General features: G+C 42.9%; 2 protein-coding genes across 8 annotated transcripts in view; one reads left to right on the top strand and one right to left on the bottom strand.

Annotated features, from left to right (window-relative positions):
- Positions 1-237: 237 nt before the first annotated feature.
- On the bottom strand, positions 238-2,017 carry esm1 (endothelial cell-specific molecule 1). The gene is made up of 3 exons (XM_041059183.1): positions 1,561-2,017; positions 1,016-1,159; positions 238-804 (listed from the first exon to the last, which is right to left on the bottom strand). Exons 1-3 carry the CDS (start codon positions 1,865-1,867, stop codon positions 710-712), a joined length of 546 nt encoding a protein of 181 aa, XP_040915117.1. The 5' UTR covers positions 1,868-2,017; the 3' UTR covers positions 238-709.
- Positions 2,018-3,488: 1,471 nt separating this feature from the next.
- LOC121195108 (probable E3 ubiquitin-protein ligase HERC1) overlaps positions 3,489-18,657 on the top strand; it is a 38,918-nt gene continuing 23,749 nt past the window's right edge. For 6 of the 7 annotated variants that reach the window (XM_041058354.1, XM_041058352.1, XM_041058351.1 and 3 more), the window contains exons 1-31: positions 3,489-3,799; positions 6,407-7,409; positions 8,249-8,344; positions 8,450-8,632; positions 8,936-9,148; positions 9,266-9,364; positions 9,457-9,553; positions 9,661-9,804; positions 10,022-10,149; positions 10,379-10,523; positions 10,614-10,785; positions 10,957-11,091; positions 11,262-11,427; positions 11,616-11,741; positions 12,193-12,417; positions 12,525-12,677; positions 12,827-12,959; positions 13,450-13,653; positions 13,815-14,036; positions 14,503-14,676; positions 14,930-15,044; positions 15,240-15,357; positions 15,544-15,745; positions 15,895-16,195; positions 16,301-16,349; positions 16,426-16,471; positions 16,940-17,193; positions 17,415-17,612; positions 17,808-17,928; positions 18,022-18,274; positions 18,396-18,562. In XM_041058354.1, coding sequence (XP_040914288.1) covers positions 6,438-7,409; positions 8,249-8,344; positions 8,450-8,632; positions 8,936-9,148; positions 9,266-9,364; positions 9,457-9,553; positions 9,661-9,804; positions 10,022-10,149; positions 10,379-10,523; positions 10,614-10,785; positions 10,957-11,091; positions 11,262-11,427; positions 11,616-11,741; positions 12,193-12,417; positions 12,525-12,677; positions 12,827-12,959; positions 13,450-13,653; positions 13,815-14,036; positions 14,503-14,676; positions 14,930-15,044; positions 15,240-15,357; positions 15,544-15,745; positions 15,895-16,195; positions 16,301-16,349; positions 16,426-16,471; positions 16,940-17,193; positions 17,415-17,612; positions 17,808-17,928; positions 18,022-18,274; positions 18,396-18,562 — 5,611 coding nt within the window. In that variant the 5' untranslated portion in view covers positions 3,489-3,799; positions 6,407-6,437. The remainder of the gene's footprint in view (positions 3,800-6,406; positions 7,410-8,248; positions 8,345-8,449; positions 8,633-8,935; positions 9,149-9,265; positions 9,365-9,456; positions 9,554-9,660; positions 9,805-10,021; positions 10,150-10,378; positions 10,524-10,613; positions 10,786-10,956; positions 11,092-11,261; positions 11,428-11,615; positions 11,742-12,192; positions 12,418-12,524; positions 12,678-12,826; positions 12,960-13,449; positions 13,654-13,814; positions 14,037-14,502; positions 14,677-14,929; positions 15,045-15,239; positions 15,358-15,543; positions 15,746-15,894; positions 16,196-16,300; positions 16,350-16,425; positions 16,472-16,939; positions 17,194-17,414; positions 17,613-17,807; positions 17,929-18,021; positions 18,275-18,395; positions 18,563-18,657) is intronic. The other variant, XM_041058353.1, reaches the window with a different exon arrangement.

The following is an 18,657-nucleotide window of genomic DNA, read 5'->3' as shown; positions in this document are numbered from 1 at the left end:
GTTTAAGTCACAGTATAATCATAGTATAATTCCATTCATGGATAATGTCTCGACCTTGACCTCTATTGCAGATATTTAGATAACATGAACTTTTGCCTGAAATATAAATCTGCAACTGTCTATTTTGTATTTTTTTGTCATTGTTTTTAGATGATGTAGTCACTGTAAGAAATGATGCATGGCTGATGAAGGTAACAGATAAACTAAGCAATGAAAATCAAATGACAACAGTCAGTGTTAACTTTGGTTTAATTGTAAGAGCGTTCTTTACATTGGCTGGTGTCATGTACATGATATTTCCGATTTTCATATATACAGTACAAATAAAATATCATTATGGAAAATAAATGCATGGCCCTTTCTTGTGACAATAACTCTCTTTTCTTCAACAATAATGCATGAAGGCACACTAAATGAGAGAATCAGGTCTACACTGAAGCTAATGGGAACTGGATAGTTTTAGTTAATTTACTCTAAAAACACATAAAGAACAATAAAACAGAGATAGAGACTTTGAAGATAATAACATAGCTAAGCATATTTCTTTAGAAAAGATGATGTGTCGAACAAGGACTAAGCAAACCAAATAAAACTTCCAAACGCTGTAAAAAAGTCTGTTTATCATTTAACATAATAAAATATATCTTTCGGATCATTTATAAGTTAATGCTACATTTACACTGAATAGATTCAGTCTTGTCAGCACTTGTCAGCGAGGGCTGAGCCGCTTTGGAGCAGCGGATCTGTCTGTGTGTTGATCTGTGTTCTGGACAGTGCTGACCTCGCCTGAGCCCACATCTGCACCTGAAAATACAAGGGAAAGAATTTATTAATCATTCAGCTGTGCAATCTCACAAATGACACATTTTGGGGAAACATTTGACTGCTACTGGTCCACTGAGAATTCCCTAATGGTACAAATGATTTTGAAAAAGGATTAAGAGCAACCTTAGTTTTAAGAGGTCTCACTATTTTCTTTTTTTTTTCTTTCTTTCTTTCTTTTTTTTTTTTTTACCTGTTTGGGGTTCAGTCTTGAGCTTGCTGCCAATTTTGGCAAAGAATTTGAGGGTGAGACAAGCTCCTGTCTCCCTGTCACAAATGCCTCCTTTGCAGTTGCATGTCTTGCGGCATTCAACCCCATAAGTTCCGTAGAGACAGTCTGCAAAGACAAACAAACAAAAAAACATTCCTTAAAATTTTGGAACAAGGGTCTCACTTATTAGTTAGTGTTACAGACTCATATTAACAGTCAACATGAGAATCAGTGATCAGCAGCAGCACTGATGTTTCAGTGCCTTAACTCAAAGCCTCAGATGACAGAAAGATAATCAGCAAATCATCAAGTTAAATAACCAATTCACACTTGAAACAGGGATGCCTCTATAACCACTGCTTATATGGCGATGGAGCTATTTACTGTGATAACTAATAAAAACACAGCCTAAAAGACTGTAACAACATAATGGGTTACTGGATTTGGTGCAGCAGAGCATCACTCTATTCTGCAGCATGCAGAAGCAGCAGCAAGATTTTAAAACGGGCTATTTAATGTGAATATACCTTTGCAGATCCCATATTCGTCACCATAATCGTCCTCATCCTTGTAGAACTCGCAGAATAATCCTGGTCCGCACTTCACCCCGTGCATCCCCGACACTGTGCGGTAGCAGTGCTCCCCTCTGCCGGCTGCACAGACCTGGCAACAGCCGCAGTCATCCAGGACGGTCCGTGTGCACCGCTGTGTCCCGCCACACCGCTCCGCGTTGCATCTGTCGGGGCAGTTCACCGCGTACTTGACATTGGCGCCCCACGCCTCAGCATCTTGCACTAGAAGTGAGGACAGCACTGTGATGAGCAGAAAAGACATCACTGGATGGCGGGAGAGTCCGGAGAGCTCGCCGAAGGATGCCGTCTTTTGGATGAGCGGTTGTTCGGGAAGAGAGGGAGACGCGGATCACCTCTGGGAGACTTGAGTGGAGTGACCTATGGTTCATCAGGTTGCACGGTTATCAGCGATGAACAACTTTGTTTTGCACATGGCTTGCCCTCGTCAATTTCCTCATTCCGGCCAGTCAGCCCCCTTTTTAGAAATCCGGCTTGGAAGTGGGATTAACTCTGGACCGCCATCCAGGAATTGAAATTCGTGTGACCTGATGTCATAAGTTATCTTTGGTTTGTTTTTGTGTGAGTGACGGAGCCCCACAAACCTCCGACAGGTTTGTCGTGACTGGCTTTGAAGAACCCAAGCTTTATTGTCACAACAGCTTATAAAAGGAAATCACATTGAGAGCATTTAGAGGATAAATCAGTGTTTGCTCAGTGAAAAAGTCCTGTGGGCTCACATAAAAATGAATTAGGTAAATTTCTGGAATCATGATTAAATTAATAAATAAAGGTGAAAATCAAATGAAACGTAAAAAGGCGATTATTGAACATATTATTGGGCATGAAATTGGACATACACCTGCAATTTGTTTATTTAGTTTACAAAGCCTTAAACTTGTCTTTATTAGTACTGAATTCTGCAACAAACAAGAAGGCGCTGACTAAAAATAAAACATACCATCAAATGTAACATGCAGCATCAGTTCAGACCAGTTTAACTGGGGGTGTTATAAAGTTTCTAAGAAGAAGAGTAAAGTCTTTTTCGTTCAATCAATTGATTGGGGACATACATTGTGCATTTGTTCTCACAGGCTGAGCAGTAAAACCTCATGACATGTAAACTGACTTTCATGTGTTAAATGATCCTGTTTTCATGTTCTCCTGTTTATTCTTGTTATAATAATAATAATAATAAATAACATCCAGAAACAGAAGGTGTGCTGATCAGTCTTTGTTTTTCTGATTGAATTCATTTTCCTTTTTTTTAATTAGTTGAATTTATGTTTGAAGGTGCGCGTGGTGGGTGGTGGGGGGGGGGGGGTTAGTCTGTTTGGTTTAGTCCTGGATTCATGCGGCTTCATGAAACCAGAAGACCGTGGACCAGGAAACCATGCAGACAGTGAGAGGCAGGCGTCCAGTTTGGATGTGAAACAAGTGAAAAATAAAAGATTGATGGATGAAAACATGATGATGATGATGATGAAGATGAAAGTCCTCACTCCGCGGCACTGGGTGGCGGTAATGTGTTCATCAAACAGTGGCTGCCCCCCTAAGACTCCAGCAGACGAAGAAGAAGAAGAAGAAAGCAGAGAAGGTTGATGTGATATTTGCGTCCAAGGGAGACCTCACTGGGACGGGACAGGTAACGCAAACCGTTTGTCAGCGGGGGTTTACTGTCAAGGTAAATTACATGTCTGCGGTCTATTTTGATTCTGTAATACCCGGGTTAACACATTAGTGCGACGTTAACGAGCCACGGGAGCGTTTTGCCGAGAGCTGTCAGCAAACAGGCGGAGGGGCTTGGTTGCTTTTGACAGCCATGGAACAGACTAGCAACTGCACTGCAGCCAGCGTTAGCTCAGCTGTCACCGCAGACGCAGAATAATGTTACCGGTGTTCGTGAACGACACGGCGGAGACGGCGTTTCACTCTCACATAATCATGTCGGTGTGTGGCGAATGTTAGCTACAGCCCGACGGCGAGCTAACGAAAGCCGGAGATGAACAAGCACCGAGCGTTAACGCTACGCAAAATGTTGACAGACGCCTCAGAGTGAGGAGCCGGTTAGCAAGGATGGATGATGGTCATTGTAAATTAATGAAATGATCATGTCGGCTAACGTCAATAGCATGAATGCCCGACTCAATGCCTAACTTCTGTCAACATGACAGTGAACCTTATATGGAATATAACGGTATGTTTTATCTCACTGTCTTTTTTTTTTAATCCCAGCAGTTTAATATAATTAAGTTGCTGTCATTAAGTTGTCTGTAGCTCATACTGTGGTGAATTAATGTCCTTTGATATCACCTATCCGCTGCTTACATTAGCAAGGTTTTTGATTAACAGTCATCCATGCATCCATTGTCTAAATGCTTATTGTGGTCAGGGTTGCCGTGGCAACAGCAGCCCAAACGTCCCTTAGCCCAGCAACTTTCTCCAGTTCATTCCGGGTCACTTTCAAGCCCCATTTGTGGAAGTGTAAAAGTGTAACTCCAGCTTTGGGTCTTCCAAATGGGGGTCTTTTCCTATCAGGGCTGGGAAAGTCACCACATGGAGGTGACCAAGGGTCATGCAGGTGCCAAGACCATCTTGACTGGCTTCCCTCAATGTAAAGGAGGATGGATCTGATAAAGAGATTCAGAGCTCATCCTCTTATAGTTTGAGGCCTGCTATCCTGCGGGAAATTGCAGTATTGGCTAAACATATCTATGCAGAGTCAGTAGTTCATCATGATCCTAGGTGGGGGCTGGAATGTGCTCTATTTTTCTTGTGATATATTATTGAAGTTTTAATATCTTCTGGGTCTTTGACATTAAATTGTGCAACAAGCAATTTGAAGATATCACCTTGAGCGCTTGGTAATTGTAATGGGTATTTTTCACTATTTTCTAGTGTTAATAAAAACAAATTTACAGATCAATTGATGATGAAAGTAACTGTTGATAGTAATCCCAGTTCAAATGAAGATTTTACAGATTTACAGATCATGCCACTCATTGTTCTCTTTAACATCATAGTCCAATAAGAAGCACGTGTCACTGCAGCTCATCCTACTAACCAGCCGTCAGTATTGTGACACGTTTTGGAAGAAGATGACATGTTGACATAGCTTCATATAACAAAATGTGACCTAGTTTCACAGTCACTCCCCTTAATGTCACTGACATTTACCTTTCCACAGATCATACATGTTACTGCCTGCGTTGAAAGTCAGTTATCTGTATTGTTTTTTGATGTATGAATGTTGTTGGTTTGATCATTAGTTTTTTTGCAGGTTAGATAATGTAGGCTGAAGCTAGCTGGGCTGGAGGAAAAAGAGAAAAACTCAAGAGGTGTCCTGAATGTTTGTGTCGTACAACCTCAGATAGTTTGTAATCAGTAATTGTTGAGCATAACGTTGCTGGTGGTTGCTTGCTGGTGGTTGTCTGACTGAGCCCATTACTATATCAATGCTTGCTGTTATTTTTGGCCAGAGTGGAAACCATATAGCCCCACAGGCCTCAGGCAAGGCAAGGGACATGAGGCTCTGGACTGGACGGGACTATGGTCAAAGTGGCATGCTTGTATGTTTGGCAGGCTGCAACTAGCATTCTCTCACTCATAGCGGTTCATGTTTTTGTGTAAGTTTTAATTATAGCAGGAGTCTCATGATTCAAGTGTATGGAGATTTTTATTCTACACATCAGCAGCTGATTTCACGCGTTAGATTTCCCTCAACCTTGTGTGTTTCTTGACAGGAATGAGAACTCGTGAGAGAAATGCATGTGTATTGAAGACACAGATTTCCATCAAACCTGAAATACATTCAAAATAATTCTCGTAACAGCCCTAATTGTTGTTTAATCTACTTTTTTTTAATGAATTTGTAAAGTGAATGTACTTTAACTACTGTCATGGGAATGTCACGCAACTGATATTCCCATGAAATTACCCACTAAGATGACATTCATATTGTGACTGTCACGTTTTAACCTCCGCTTAAGGATTACACGGTTGTCAGGGGGTTCAGACTTGTTATCAAACCTGCATATGACTAACGCAAATGCAAGCTGGGAACACTAAAATTTGTACGTCTTAGTTCCAGGAAAGCTGTTCCTTTGGAGATCTAAAATTTCCTCTCAGCAGCAACAACAGGCTTGCTCTTTATTTGTTTGGAAAGCTGACAAAAAATGCAGACAGGCAGAGTGGGGGCTAGGTGGAGCCCCAGTGATCTTTGCAGGGGATTGTATGTCAGAGCATCAGGTGATCAAGTCTGAGGCGATGACTATGACAACTGCATTCTGACTGAGCCTGAGAATATGAATGAATTGACAGGGGGATCAGATTATTATCACCCGTGTGCCTAATTTCTCAAAGTAGTTTTTGTTATTTGATAATGAAACTAATGCTTTTAAATGAAGATAAACAGAATACATTCCTTTATATTGTGTAGTATAAAGGCTCATGAGACCAAAGTCCCCTCATTAGTGTAGATGTGTTAGACCTATTCACAGGGTGAGCTGAACTATTTCAGTGATACCCATCGGGCCCATGACAGTATCCTGGATGTACTGTGTGCTGGAAAAGAGCCAACACTAAGGAGAAATCTGACACCGTCACATTGAATTTACTTGGCAGGAAACGCAATAGACCGTTGGCTTTCAGCTGCAAATGTTGCTTGTAAATTGATGACAGAGATAAAAACACCATCTAATAATATTAATCAAGTGTGAGGGAGTGATATGTGTGAATTTGCTAGATTTGCCAATAATCAGGGCTCAAAAACTCATTTAATCATATTTCCCTCCCTTTATTTCAGGTGTACATCAGAGTATAGATAATGCTCAGACATGGTGCCTTGTCAGACCCATGTGTTGCTAAAGTGGCAGGAGCACTTCAATAGCTCCTGGGCTGCAGAAGACAGCATACAGACAGCCAGGAGGCATGGAGCTGCTTCGCTCTACAGTAAGCTTCTTCACAACAAGGAAGTGGTGACTCTGGCCCAGCCTGTTCAAGAACTCGTTGGCCCACGCCTGCCAGACTTCGAGTGCGAGTCCAGCGCCTCAGTGGAGAAGGAAGAGTACCTGTCATCCCTGCTTCACAGCCAGCGATGGCTGGCTCACCGCATGCTGACGCAGACCTCCTACACCGTGGGCCTCCACCACAGGCTGGTAGTTCTCCAGAGGATCTACTACGCACTTCACAGCAAATACCATGACAAATTCCGCGTGCAGCTGCCCTCCCAGTCCACAGACAGCGGGACTGAATGTGGGCAACTTGAGCTGGCCTCAGAGCCTTGCCTGCCAGGGGGAGTATCCAAAGTCAAGTCAGGTACAGATGTTCTGATAGAGATGGGTGTGAGGACAGGTTTGAGTCTGCTCTTCTCGTTACTGCAGCAGAACTGGAGATACGCAGCTTCTGTTCATCCTGAGTCGGTGCTTTGCAACGATGTGCTTGCCACAGCGTCCTCGGTGCTGGCTTCTCTGCCACCACTCTCTCTGGCCAATGAGAATAAGATCCCTTCAGTGGGGCTGGACTGTCTGGCACAGGTGGCCGACTTCCTAAAGAAGACATCGGTGAGCAGCGGGACCGGTGGGGCAGACCCCACGGGTCGGAGGCTAGCGTTGGAGCTTCTGCTTGGCTTGGCCATGCAGAGAGGCTCACTGAAGTTTCTCCTGGAGTGGGTGGAGGTAGCTTTGGCTGCTTCCATGTCCTCCTGCACCTCTACACTGTCTTCCTCCTCCTCACTGAGCTCCCAGCAGTCAGCTGGTGTGGGCTTTGATGTCATCCATCAAACCCTTTTCCAAATGAGGCAATATTCGGTATGTCGTGTTTTTCTAATTTGGACCTTTGTTTTCTTATTTTTATCAGGCTACCTGTGGATTTATTCGTTTTTAGAAGTTTATCATTTACAGACCTTAACCTTGGATCTCATGTAGTGATACATACACGTATTTCAAGTGGCAGCAGTGGTTAGTTCATGCTGTCCTATGTGGTAGCTTACATAGATGAGGCCTGTTAAGAAGGAAAGTGGCTCTTATTGCTACATCCGTCCCTGCTGCAGACTGTCCTTTTTATTTAAACAGTCCTGTTTGAAGCTTGGGGTGATGCCTTAGTGTGCAGATAAGGATTAAGATTGAGTCAGTCTTCCTGTCCTCTCTAGATATGCATATTGAGTCATCCTTTAGCTGGCTAATCAGCTTTGCAATATTAATGTGCAAATGACAGCCAGGGCTGGGTATTGCCAACAGCCTCATGATACTGTACATGATTACAGACTTTCAGATTACAGATTTAAGAGTTTGCATGTACAGCTAAAATAAAGACCCCAGGGATCACACACCTTTAAACTCAATTTAGTTTCTGTTTCTAGTGAAAGGAAAGCCTGCTGCTGTCTTCACTAACTCGCGTCCCCACTGAGAGCTTTGTCATTGTTGCTTTGTTGTTCTTGACTTCACCCTCTACCTTATCATTCAGTGACATGTCACTGTTTTTAGGAAGTGGATTTTCTGGTTCTGATATATGCCACAGGTTTAGAAATAATGAGTGCCTGAAGTAGAACTCTAGAAATTGATTTACTGTAAATCCAAACCAATATGACATTTACGCAAATTGAGTTATATTAAAAATGCATTGTTGAAGGTGAAACAATTTTTTGCAGGGTTTCCGTGGAGACTCTGTCAATACTCAGGTGCTGAAGAAGGATGCCGATGGACTTTGTCGGCTTTCCCAGGCAGCTCTCTGCCTCTTTGAGGAGGTAACAGTGAATTTAGACATATACTGTAACATATAGACACTGTTAAGAACTGTTGTGTGTCCCAGTGACTGATCTAAAGGACCTCACCTTCCTCCTCTTTGGCAGATTTGTAATTTAGCGTCCTACTGCCTGTGCTCCTGCAGCACGGATGCAGTTTCTCCTGGTACAGAGAGCGACACAGTCATGGTGTATGTGTGGGGCAGCAACAGCAGCCATCAGCTGGCAGAGGGAACTCTGGAGAAAATCCTGCTGCCAAAACTGACACAGGGCTTCAGTGATGCCCAAATGGTATGGCTACAGTTAAGGACAGGACTGACACTAACCACAGGTGTCACATTACTCCCATTTTACAGGTTTACTTGTTTTTATACCTTTATTATTATACTTTACGTTTTATAATCAGAAATTTTTTGCTAGTTGTATTATAAATTACATATGCCCCATACACAAGAATCACTGCAATTTGTAGTATTGACTTCTGTGTGCATTTATCACTGGGAAAAATTGAAAGCATGCAAGAAACAAGCTTATCTTTTAAATATATTTTTAACAATATTATGCTGCTGCGTTTCCACTTTGTTCTTCTTTTAGATTGAGGCAGGTCAGTACTGTACATTCTCAGTATCTGCAGATGGTTCAGTGAAAGCATGTGGAAAAGGCAGCTATGGCCGTCTGGGCCTGGGGGACTCAAACAACCAGTCCATGCCCAAGAAACTTGTGCTGGAGCCACATAGGAACATGAAGAAAGTGTCATCCTCAAAGGGCTCTGATGGTCACACTTTAGCTATCACTGTAGAGGGAGAGGTAAGAAGTTAAAATGCTTTCTTCTTCTGTTGGTGTCGGTGGGAGATTTTAATTGACAGGTAAAATTCTGCCCTTTCTGTATTAAGAGTTGTAAGATTTTGAAACTTTTTCTTCCAGGTGTTCAGCTGGGGTGATGGTGAATATGGGAAGCTGGGCCATGGCAACAGTGCTACACAGAAATACCCCAAAATTATACAGGGACCGCTGTTAGGAAAGGTACAGAGGGGCCTTGTGCATTTATTCATATGTAGTTTTTGAGTAGGCACAAAGTGATTTCACATTTGTCTATCTGTCCGTGTCCCTGCCAGGTTGTTGTTTGTGTGTCTGCTGGCTACAGACACAGTGCTGCTGTGACTAATGACGGAGAGCTTTATACGTGGGGAGAAGGTGACTTTGGCAGACTTGGTACGCACCTTATTTCTCAAATTGCTTGTGTTTATTTGTCTCAACACTTACGATGTAAAATCAGTCCTCTGGTATGTTTCCAACATGCTATGTTTCTCCCTGACCAGGTCACAGTGACAGCCAGAGTCGGAACGTGCCCACTCTGGTGAAAGACATCAGTGGTGTAGGTCAGGTGGCCTGTGGGAGCTCCCACACCATTGCTGTGGCGCAGGATGGACACACCGTGTGGTCCTTTGGAGGAGGGGACAATGGTGTGTTGACAGATCTGACGTCCTGATTGAAATCCCATAAAGGCTTTTTTTTGTGTACTAAATATAAAAATTAGCTTGAGCATAAAATCAGATGCTTTTTTTTCTGTCATGAAAACAGAGAAATACCATAGCAGTATCATTTGTGGTCTGTCATAACAGAAATGTCTTGAGCTAGTGTGTACTAATGCAGGTACTGAGATATGACTCATCCTTGCAGGTAAACTAGGTCACGGAGACACCAATCGTGTGTATCGCCCCAAGGTTATAGAGGCCCTGCATGGATTCATCATCAGGAAAGTGTGTGCTGGCAGCCAGTCATCTCTGGCCCTTACCTCTGCAGGACAGGTGAGATGTGAGGTAGTTGTTTTCTATTTAATACCAAAGGTTGTACAGCAAACTAACAGCACCTGAACATTTGTTACCTGTCTCTTTCATTCTTCATCAGCACTTGATATGTTCATTCCAAATAATAGACATTTACATGTGAATTTACACTTGATTACACCCTAAATACAAGGACTAGATGTCAGTAATGCATTTGTAAACATGTGTTTATTCATATTTATTTCTTCAGGTGTTTGCATGGGGCTGTGGCTCGTGTTTAGGATGTGGCTCCTCTGAGACGACTTCACTGAGGCCCAGGTTCATAGAGGACCTGAGTATCACCAAGATCATTGATATCTCATGTGGAGACAGCCACTGTCTTGCTCTGTCCCATGGTAAAGATACCCTCAACAGCTTGTATTAAATGGGATGTTAAAATTGCGAAGGTGCTCTGACTGTAAGGCATGCTGTTCTCCTTTCATCAGAGAATGAAGTGTATGCCTGGGGGAACAACACCATGGGCCAGTGTGGGCAAGGCCACACTTCTACACCTATCACCAAACCTAAGAAAGTGCTTGGTCTAGAAGGGGTGTCCATCCAGCAAATCACTGCTGGCACCTCTCACAGCTTGGCATGGACCGCAGTCCCAACTGACAGGTAAAGCCTCGGCTGGGTATATTCTATTCCTCTACAATGTAAATACATGTGATAATTCCAAAGAAATCAGAGCAGCTTCGGCAGAGTTTTGCTGCTGAACTGTTCTTTTTTATGCTCTGGCACATTTGTGCTGGCGCAGCTCTTTTTAAGTGACTCAGTCTTTTTTTCCAGGCAGCTGGTGGCATGGCACAGGCCCTTTTGTGTCGACTTGGAAGAGAGTACATTCACCTACCTACGCAACTTCCTAGAAAGTTACTGTGATGGCATAGGGGATGACACTCCCCCTGCTCCATTCTTATCTAAAAGGTATGAAATTACCTTACAATAACAGTCAGGAACGATAACATACCCAGTTAGAATCACACACAAAAATGTTTTCCATCGCCAACAAGGGGGACACGTGAACTCCCACACACTTAGTTTCCCCCCTGTTGACTGAACCCACACGCCTAATGCTTTCTGTGTTTGTTCCTCAGGGACCACCATCAGTTTCTTTTACTGTGCATGAAGCTGCTTTCCATCCACCTGTCTTTGGCCCATGCTGGGGGTACTGGTGCCATGGTTTTGGGGGCTCAGAGCAGGCCCCTCAGAAACCTTCTCTTTAGGCTCATAGATACCAACATGCCAGACTCCATACAACAGGTAAGCTAAATCCCGTGGTCACATTTGACAGGAGGGTTTGGAGGAACCAGCCAGATAACCAGTGTGAGCCGAGTTGTTAGAACCTAATTGTGCTAATTTTGTTTTATTTATTGCTTGCAGTAAAAACTTAATTGTACTTGATCCCATGTGAATTTTCACGTTGTGTTGATATTCCTGTCCATCCTCAGGCAGTTTTAAACACGCTGTCGATCGGTGCGTCTCTGCTGCTGCCTCCACTGAGGGAAAGAACAGAACTGCTCCTCTCCCTCCTTCCTCAGGGCCCTCAGAGCTTGAATGTCCTCTCCAAAGGCCAGGTACATAGAGTTCTTTTGTGCTATTTAAAAAAACTGTATAATGTGTCATTATGCAGTACCAATGCTGTTCATTATGACCAAATGTGATTTATATGCAAGAATGTGGTGTACATAGAAGATGTTGGTGTAAATGCAGCGTTTATTCAATTCAACCATTGAAATTGCCATAAAAAAGGACATGTATTCTGCTTTGCTTCCTTCATTTTAACTATGACTCTCATCCAGAGAGTTGGCCCGAAAATGGACGGAACTAGGAAACAGTGTGTTTGTTATAATCACAGCGCCAACTTGGAGCGTTGCTAGGCAATATGTGAAGACTGCTTGAATGTTGTGAAAATGTGTTGCTGTAAAAACATTACTTCGTCACTGCTTAAGTGTTTTGGTAACTTCACACTTAAATGATCAAATACTAGACAATTCTTTCTTCTTCTTTCATCTGTATCTTTCAAAGCGTCTTCAGTTAGACATGGTCCTCAGTAGCCTTCAGGACCAGAGCCATGTAGCTTCTCTACTTGGTTACAGCAATTTTGGGGAGGTGACAGCCCTGGGACCCCCTCTGACGCCTGCTATGTCAGTCCGGCCACCCTCTTCTTCCAGCTCTGTTGAGACCTATGACCCTCTACACTTAGCAGAGGTGCTGCTCAGAACCCTGCTCCTCAGCATAGGCTTTTACACGGTAATTTTAATTTCTGGATATTTGGTGCACGTTGCTACCATTAAATTAAAAGTGATGTCCCTACTCCTACTCCCACATGCATTTTCTTTTTGTGTGCGTTCATACAGGAGCGGGCATTTGGGGAACTGGAGAAAAACAGTGACAAGCAGCTTTCTAGTGATAGCCAGGGACAAACTGATCCTCCCTGTCACTTCCACCAGCTGCTGTCTGGACTTCACAAACACCTGCTCGCCCATTGCTTCATCCATTCCAGCCCTGAGGTACACTACAGTAACATATACTTTCTGTGTGAAACAGTACATAATAGTCTTGTGCTGACAGGTCTTGTATATTTAAACCTAGTATTTTACCCAGAGCTCTGCGGTGTTACAGTTACATTTAGGTTAACACTGATTCCACTGTGGTGTAGGATGACAGCAGTGTAACGCTGCTTCGTGAGCATCTGTACCTCCTGCTTCCCTGTGCTGCTGAGACACTGAGGAGATCCACCAAACTGTTGAAGGAGAGTTCCCTGGATAAACAAATTATCAAGAAGCTGAACAGTAAGGATATCTGTTGTGTGTGTCATTATAACCTAGTTCCTCTACTGTCCCACGTATTTCAGTTGTTTGCAGTGATCTTGATGTCTCTTTCATTCACAAAATACAATTAGAGAACATTAGGGAAGTGCTTTTATTTTCCTTTTTATTATTTAATGACTAGTGGAAGAGCATTTATACAGCAGATATCTCTGCATATGCTATATGGCTCTGTGTGCCAAAGACAGCATCAGGCATGATTATCTGTCTTTACTTATTTATATAATAGCACTATCAGGCCCACAGATTTTAGAGCAGTGTACATCAGTACACTGGGTCAGTCAACACTGGGATGTCAGTTGATCTGATGACAAGCACATATACACATTCATAGAATGGATTTTTAAATCCATAATTAAATCTTCTACTTTGCTTTTATATCTGTTGTCTGTACTCCTCAGTCATTTTTATCAGTAAGTCTAATCCCCTTCTTGCGTCTCACCCCTTGCCCCAGTGGTGTTGTACAACTCAGTGGCTGGCAGCCTGCTGTGCCAGGTAATGTACTCCTTGTTGCTGCTCCCCCTGGGCACAGTTCAGCCTCTCCTGAGCCATTTACTGGCCTTGTTGGAGCACCTAAATGATTTCAATAGGTTGCTGCCCGAGACAGCCCTCCTGGAGGAACAAGAACTAGGGATGGAGGCTCAAAAAACCTGTTTAGGTCAGTGGATTTTGACCCACAGATTTATCCTTGATGATTATTATTATTTTTGGTCACAATGTTGTCACAGATATAGTGACAGCGTTGAAAAGGATGGCACATTTTTTACATTAAAGAAAAATACCTACTACTTAAACAATGACATGGTGTCTTCTCTACAGATAAAAATGAAGAAAACACATGCTTTGGACAGCAGCAACAGGAGGAGGAGTGCAAGTGGGTTTGGCTGTTGGACCTGGAACGTTCTGTGGCGTTGGCAGTCGGACGTTGCCTTGGTGGTATGCTGCAAGGACCGCCACCCTCACCCCAGGAGAAAACATCAGAGTTCTGGCTATCAAATGTCCTCCTCAGAAACGGCCTGGAGATGGACTTTGAACAGCTGGGTAGGCAAAACAAACTTCTTGCTCTACATGCAAACGGATACCAACTGAATTCAGTTTTCATCCTGAGATTGATGTCGCATCAGTGTGTCTGCATTCTATTTGGAAATCACATTGTGAACTACTGCACACTGCAGTATGTAAAAGTACATCAAATGTTTTTAAAGTCAGTGGGCAAGAGAAAGAGAGAGACTTTTATAAGGTTTTGTTTTTTAAGATAGTTGACAGTAGAGATACAAGAACCAAGAGGTAGAGTGAGGAGGATTACAAGCAACAAAGTTACTTAGCTTACATTTCGTGGTACACATCTTAGACCAGGAGGCCACAGGGACACTCTGAGGGGCATCTGTAACTTAAAGACATAATTTTATTATGCTAATGAGGAAATAAGATATAATTTTCTAAATCCCGTGTGTAGTATTCACTTGTTCACTTGTCCTATGTCTGATGTGATTCTTTCTTCTTGTAGACTCTAGCATGGCATGGCTGACTGAGGTGGTGCTCCTGGGCAGCAGTGATGCCAGGCTGGCAGAGCTGAGTGTGAATGAGGAAACCAGGACTCTACTGGAACTGGCACTGGGATCCTCCAGAGGAACTGCAGGTGGACTGTGGCGGAAGATGGAGGAGTATGCTCACAGCAAAGGTACTTTCACTTGCACGTGTCTGTTTGTGTGTATGAGTGCATGCCTGTGTTTGAATGTTAAGAATGTAAATATCCAAGTGAAAATGGACTACCTGCTGATTTTGAAAATCTTGCTTGAAAGAGAACTGATGAATATGATCACACTTGCTGTGATAATTTTGCTTTTTTTTTAAATTCTGGTCTTTAGATTGTGTATTTTTCCTGTTTGTGACTTGTTTGTGTAATTAAACTGTGTTGTTTGCTGTGAGAGCAGAATGGGAGAGCGGAGGCTCTTCAGGAGACTGTTTGCTGCAAACAGTCTGTCGTTGCTGTCTGGCTGCTCTTCTGAAACACACAGGTCTGCAGCATGAGGCCTGTTGGCAGGACAGGTTAGTGACACAAATGTGTTATTTTATTATAGTTATAGTTATTCACTAAAATGGCCACACACTGTACTTGTTACTTATGTTGAGATTAATCGCTTTTGTCATTTTTAAAGGATGGAATGATCTGAATGGATTGTTACAGTTTTGCAGAACAATGCTAATGATCCACTCCATTTATCCACTCTTACCTTGACACAGATGTGAGCCCTGTGAGATGCTGTTAGATGTCTATGAAACAGTTTATAAAATCAGAAGCACCCTGTTGGCACATAAAAACTCTCTAAGGACATCACAGGTGCAGCCTGCTGCCAAACAGGTACCATTGCTAAAATCATTCCACTGAATGTCACAATTAAATTTATGTAGTGCAGTGATTTTTGACAAAGTTAAACAATTATAGAGCAAAACAGTGATTTCTAAACAACTGTCATCTTAATTAAAAAAGAGAAAAACACAGGTATATTTAATATATTTATAGCTGATGTTTTTGCTTGAATTGCAGACTGCTCAGTCTCCCCAAAGTCCTGATGCAGACAGGCAAGAGCCAGGGACCTCAGTGGAGCAAGCGGGAAATGATCATGAGCAGCAGTTAGGAGGTCACCGTAGCCGGGAGGTGCAGGTGACACCGCCTCCCACAGCCAACCACAACCAAGAGGAGGTTGCAGAGGAAGATGCATTCGGAAATAGTCGTATGTACCTGTCAGGTTAGAAATGCATATCTCTATTTCTGCCCCCATCCCAGTAATGTTAAAAATGCACTGTGGTACTTTTAGTTAAAATGTACTACTCAGTACAGACACAGAATCATCATCACAACACATCTGGTTCTCAAGTGTCTTCCCTGTCTCTGCAGAGGTCCTAGAGTCATTCATGGCCACCCGGGAGGCTATGCAAGTGCAGCAGAATGTGACAGTGTATGAGTCCTTTGGCACTTCCACCCTCCCCAGCAGCATGGAAAGCCCCGTCAGCCCAGACAGGGATCCAGATCCCAAACAGCAGTGGGAGAAGCAGAGGGAGTCTGAGGAAAGCTTGTCTTTCCCTGCTGCCTGCCATCTGGTGGTGTCCCGCTGTCTCTTCCTCCTGCTGGGGGTCAGGCCTGCTTGGGTGGAACCCAGCGAAAGGGAGAATAGTCAGGCTGTGAACACTGGAGCAAGGTAGAGTTAATATCAGGCCGTGTGTGCTTGTTTGATTTGTTTTAGAGCAGTTGTGATTTATGTGAGCTGTTCCTAAACTAAGTATCCCCATCATCCCACTTTCAGGAAATCATCAACAGAATCTTTTGCGATGGCTGTTGAAGGCCGAAAACAGGTTAGTTTTGTACAGTACCACAATTTGACCCTACACCTCCTGATTATTGCTAATAAACTGTCTCCGTCTCATTTAGTCTGACCACTCCAAAAACTCCCTGGGATCTTCCAAGAATAAGATGGGTGAGTTTAACAAGTCCACTCCAAAATATTTGTAGAATTAATGCATTTCTTTGAAATGCCATACCCTACAGTCCCATATTAATAAATGATTTGCTTATATGAGAAGATCAATACCACTCTCACATCTGTCTGCTAAATGTAAGGCTGCAGCCAGTTAGCTTAGCTTAGCAAACAACTACAGACAGGGAGAAACAGTGGCAGCCTGGCACTGTAAAACCACAGATTGTCATATGAAAGAAGATATTTGTAGTTATGTGTACATACATGTGTACACACGATGTGTAGAGGTTTTTGGCTGTGAGAGAAATCACATTAAGTATTTTTTTCATACAAACATTATCCCAAAATATAATAAGACTTATATTTAAAGCCCTATATATCTTATAGCGATCTTAAGACTGTATTCATTATAAATAGTGCAAAAACTGAGACAATGTTTTCCTTGATTTCTCTGCTTGTCTGTTCCAGGCTTACCCCTGTGTTCTTTGGGCATCATGAAAGATGCTTGGGATCGCCTGCGGCAGTGTATCAGCCCAACCGCTACTATGTCCCACTATGGCAACAACACCCTGCCCATTCTTAACCAGGTGTTCCACTTTGTATGTGGAAGCCTGATCCACTTATCATCCCCCTCACCAGCTCTGCCGGGTGGACAGATGTGTAGTCAAGCAGATCCGAAGGCCATTACCTTTGCTATACTGCAGCAGCAACAGAGAGCTGAGGTATTTCGATTTTTGCTGCTGAGCAATTAGACCTTTGTAGCACCTCTAGGTATTTCCTTACCTATTGGTTTGATTATGTTTGTATGTGGGAATGAAATTAAACATAGAAATGATTAAAAACCTGGAGCAAAATTTGAATGATTTGGAATACATAATGGTGTTCTGTGATTGCATTTCAACAGGTCTAACTAACTACTAATTATTCCCTTTGTTATGATCAGATGCGTCTGGAGGCCTTGTGTCAGATGTCATCCTTCCTTTCCAAGATGGAGGAAAAGAGCAGTGGGTTCACAGTCGCCCCTCAATTTCCTGCGTTGTTGCAGTCCGTGCAGCTTCAGTTCCTCTCTGGATGCTTTGCTTTGGGAACACAAATCATTGGCTCTCAAACTGGAGCTAATTATGAGACGCAGCATTACATGGTACAACTAGTAATCATGCTATCTCGTTGTTTGTGCAGATGTTTATGATTAGTAAAGATGGAAAGAAAGAAAGAATGAATATTTAATCCAGCCAGATGGCAAGAGGGGAAACACTGATATTGTATTAATTTTATACGTTTCTTTTCGTGACTGTGTTGTTGTACAAACTGTTCTCCAACTCTTATCTCAATCCAGTCGGGTACACATTCAGCCTCTATGGATACACAAAGAGAGCTACAATCTGCAGCCCACACCTTCTACCAGCAGGTGGTGCATGTTCTCAGGCAGAGGGTCCTTTTGGAAAGAAAACACATGGGTTTGTTCATTTATTTTGTTTTGAATCTGTTAATTTGAACATCATTGCATTTTACTTTGCCTACAGTTGAGATATTATCTCTTTCATTCTCAGGTTCCAGCCAGCACCTTCTCCTGGCCACAATGTTTGCGCTGAATTTCTGCTACCAGCCAGTGGACCTGGTGCTGGTCATCAAATGTGGCATCCTGGAAATCCTTTCCACGCTGACCAACAACAGCTGTGCTCTGATGAACCAGAGCTGGTTTGCAGCCTCAACTGCAGCCTCTACATCTGGATCCATGCTACTGAGTGGGGCTGTCAGACTAGCTTCTACGCGCCTGCTTCAGATATTGACTGTAGCTTCAAGGTGAGAATGTAGAGACTGTAAACAGCTGTAAAGACGTGTGCATTGGTCCTCTAATTAGTTAATTCACTTAAAAATTAAAATACACTTTACATTTGCATAACAAATTGTCCTCTCCTCTCAGCTCCTGTGAAGATTCACTGCCAATTGAAGTGTCCCTTGCTCTAATGGAAGTGATGTGTGAGCAGCTCCAAAACGTCCTGCACACTTTCCACCAACAGCAGACAGCAGAGAGAGGAACGGCTGAGAGAACAGATCTGGACTCTAACAGCAAGAGCGCAAATCTAGTTGGTGTGGCAAATTTAGCTGTTTTGAACATCATTGAAATGTTTTTTTTTTTAAGTTTTAAGTCCTGTCAGAACAGTGTAATTAAAGAGCGCAGTTAT

The sequence above is a fragment of the Toxotes jaculatrix genome, chromosome 16, assembly GCF_017976425.1.
Source record: "Toxotes jaculatrix isolate fToxJac2 chromosome 16, fToxJac2.pri, whole genome shotgun sequence".
NCBI lineage: Eukaryota > Metazoa > Chordata > Actinopteri > Toxotidae > Toxotes > Toxotes jaculatrix.
This window is presented reverse-complemented; position numbering and strand designations above follow the sequence as displayed.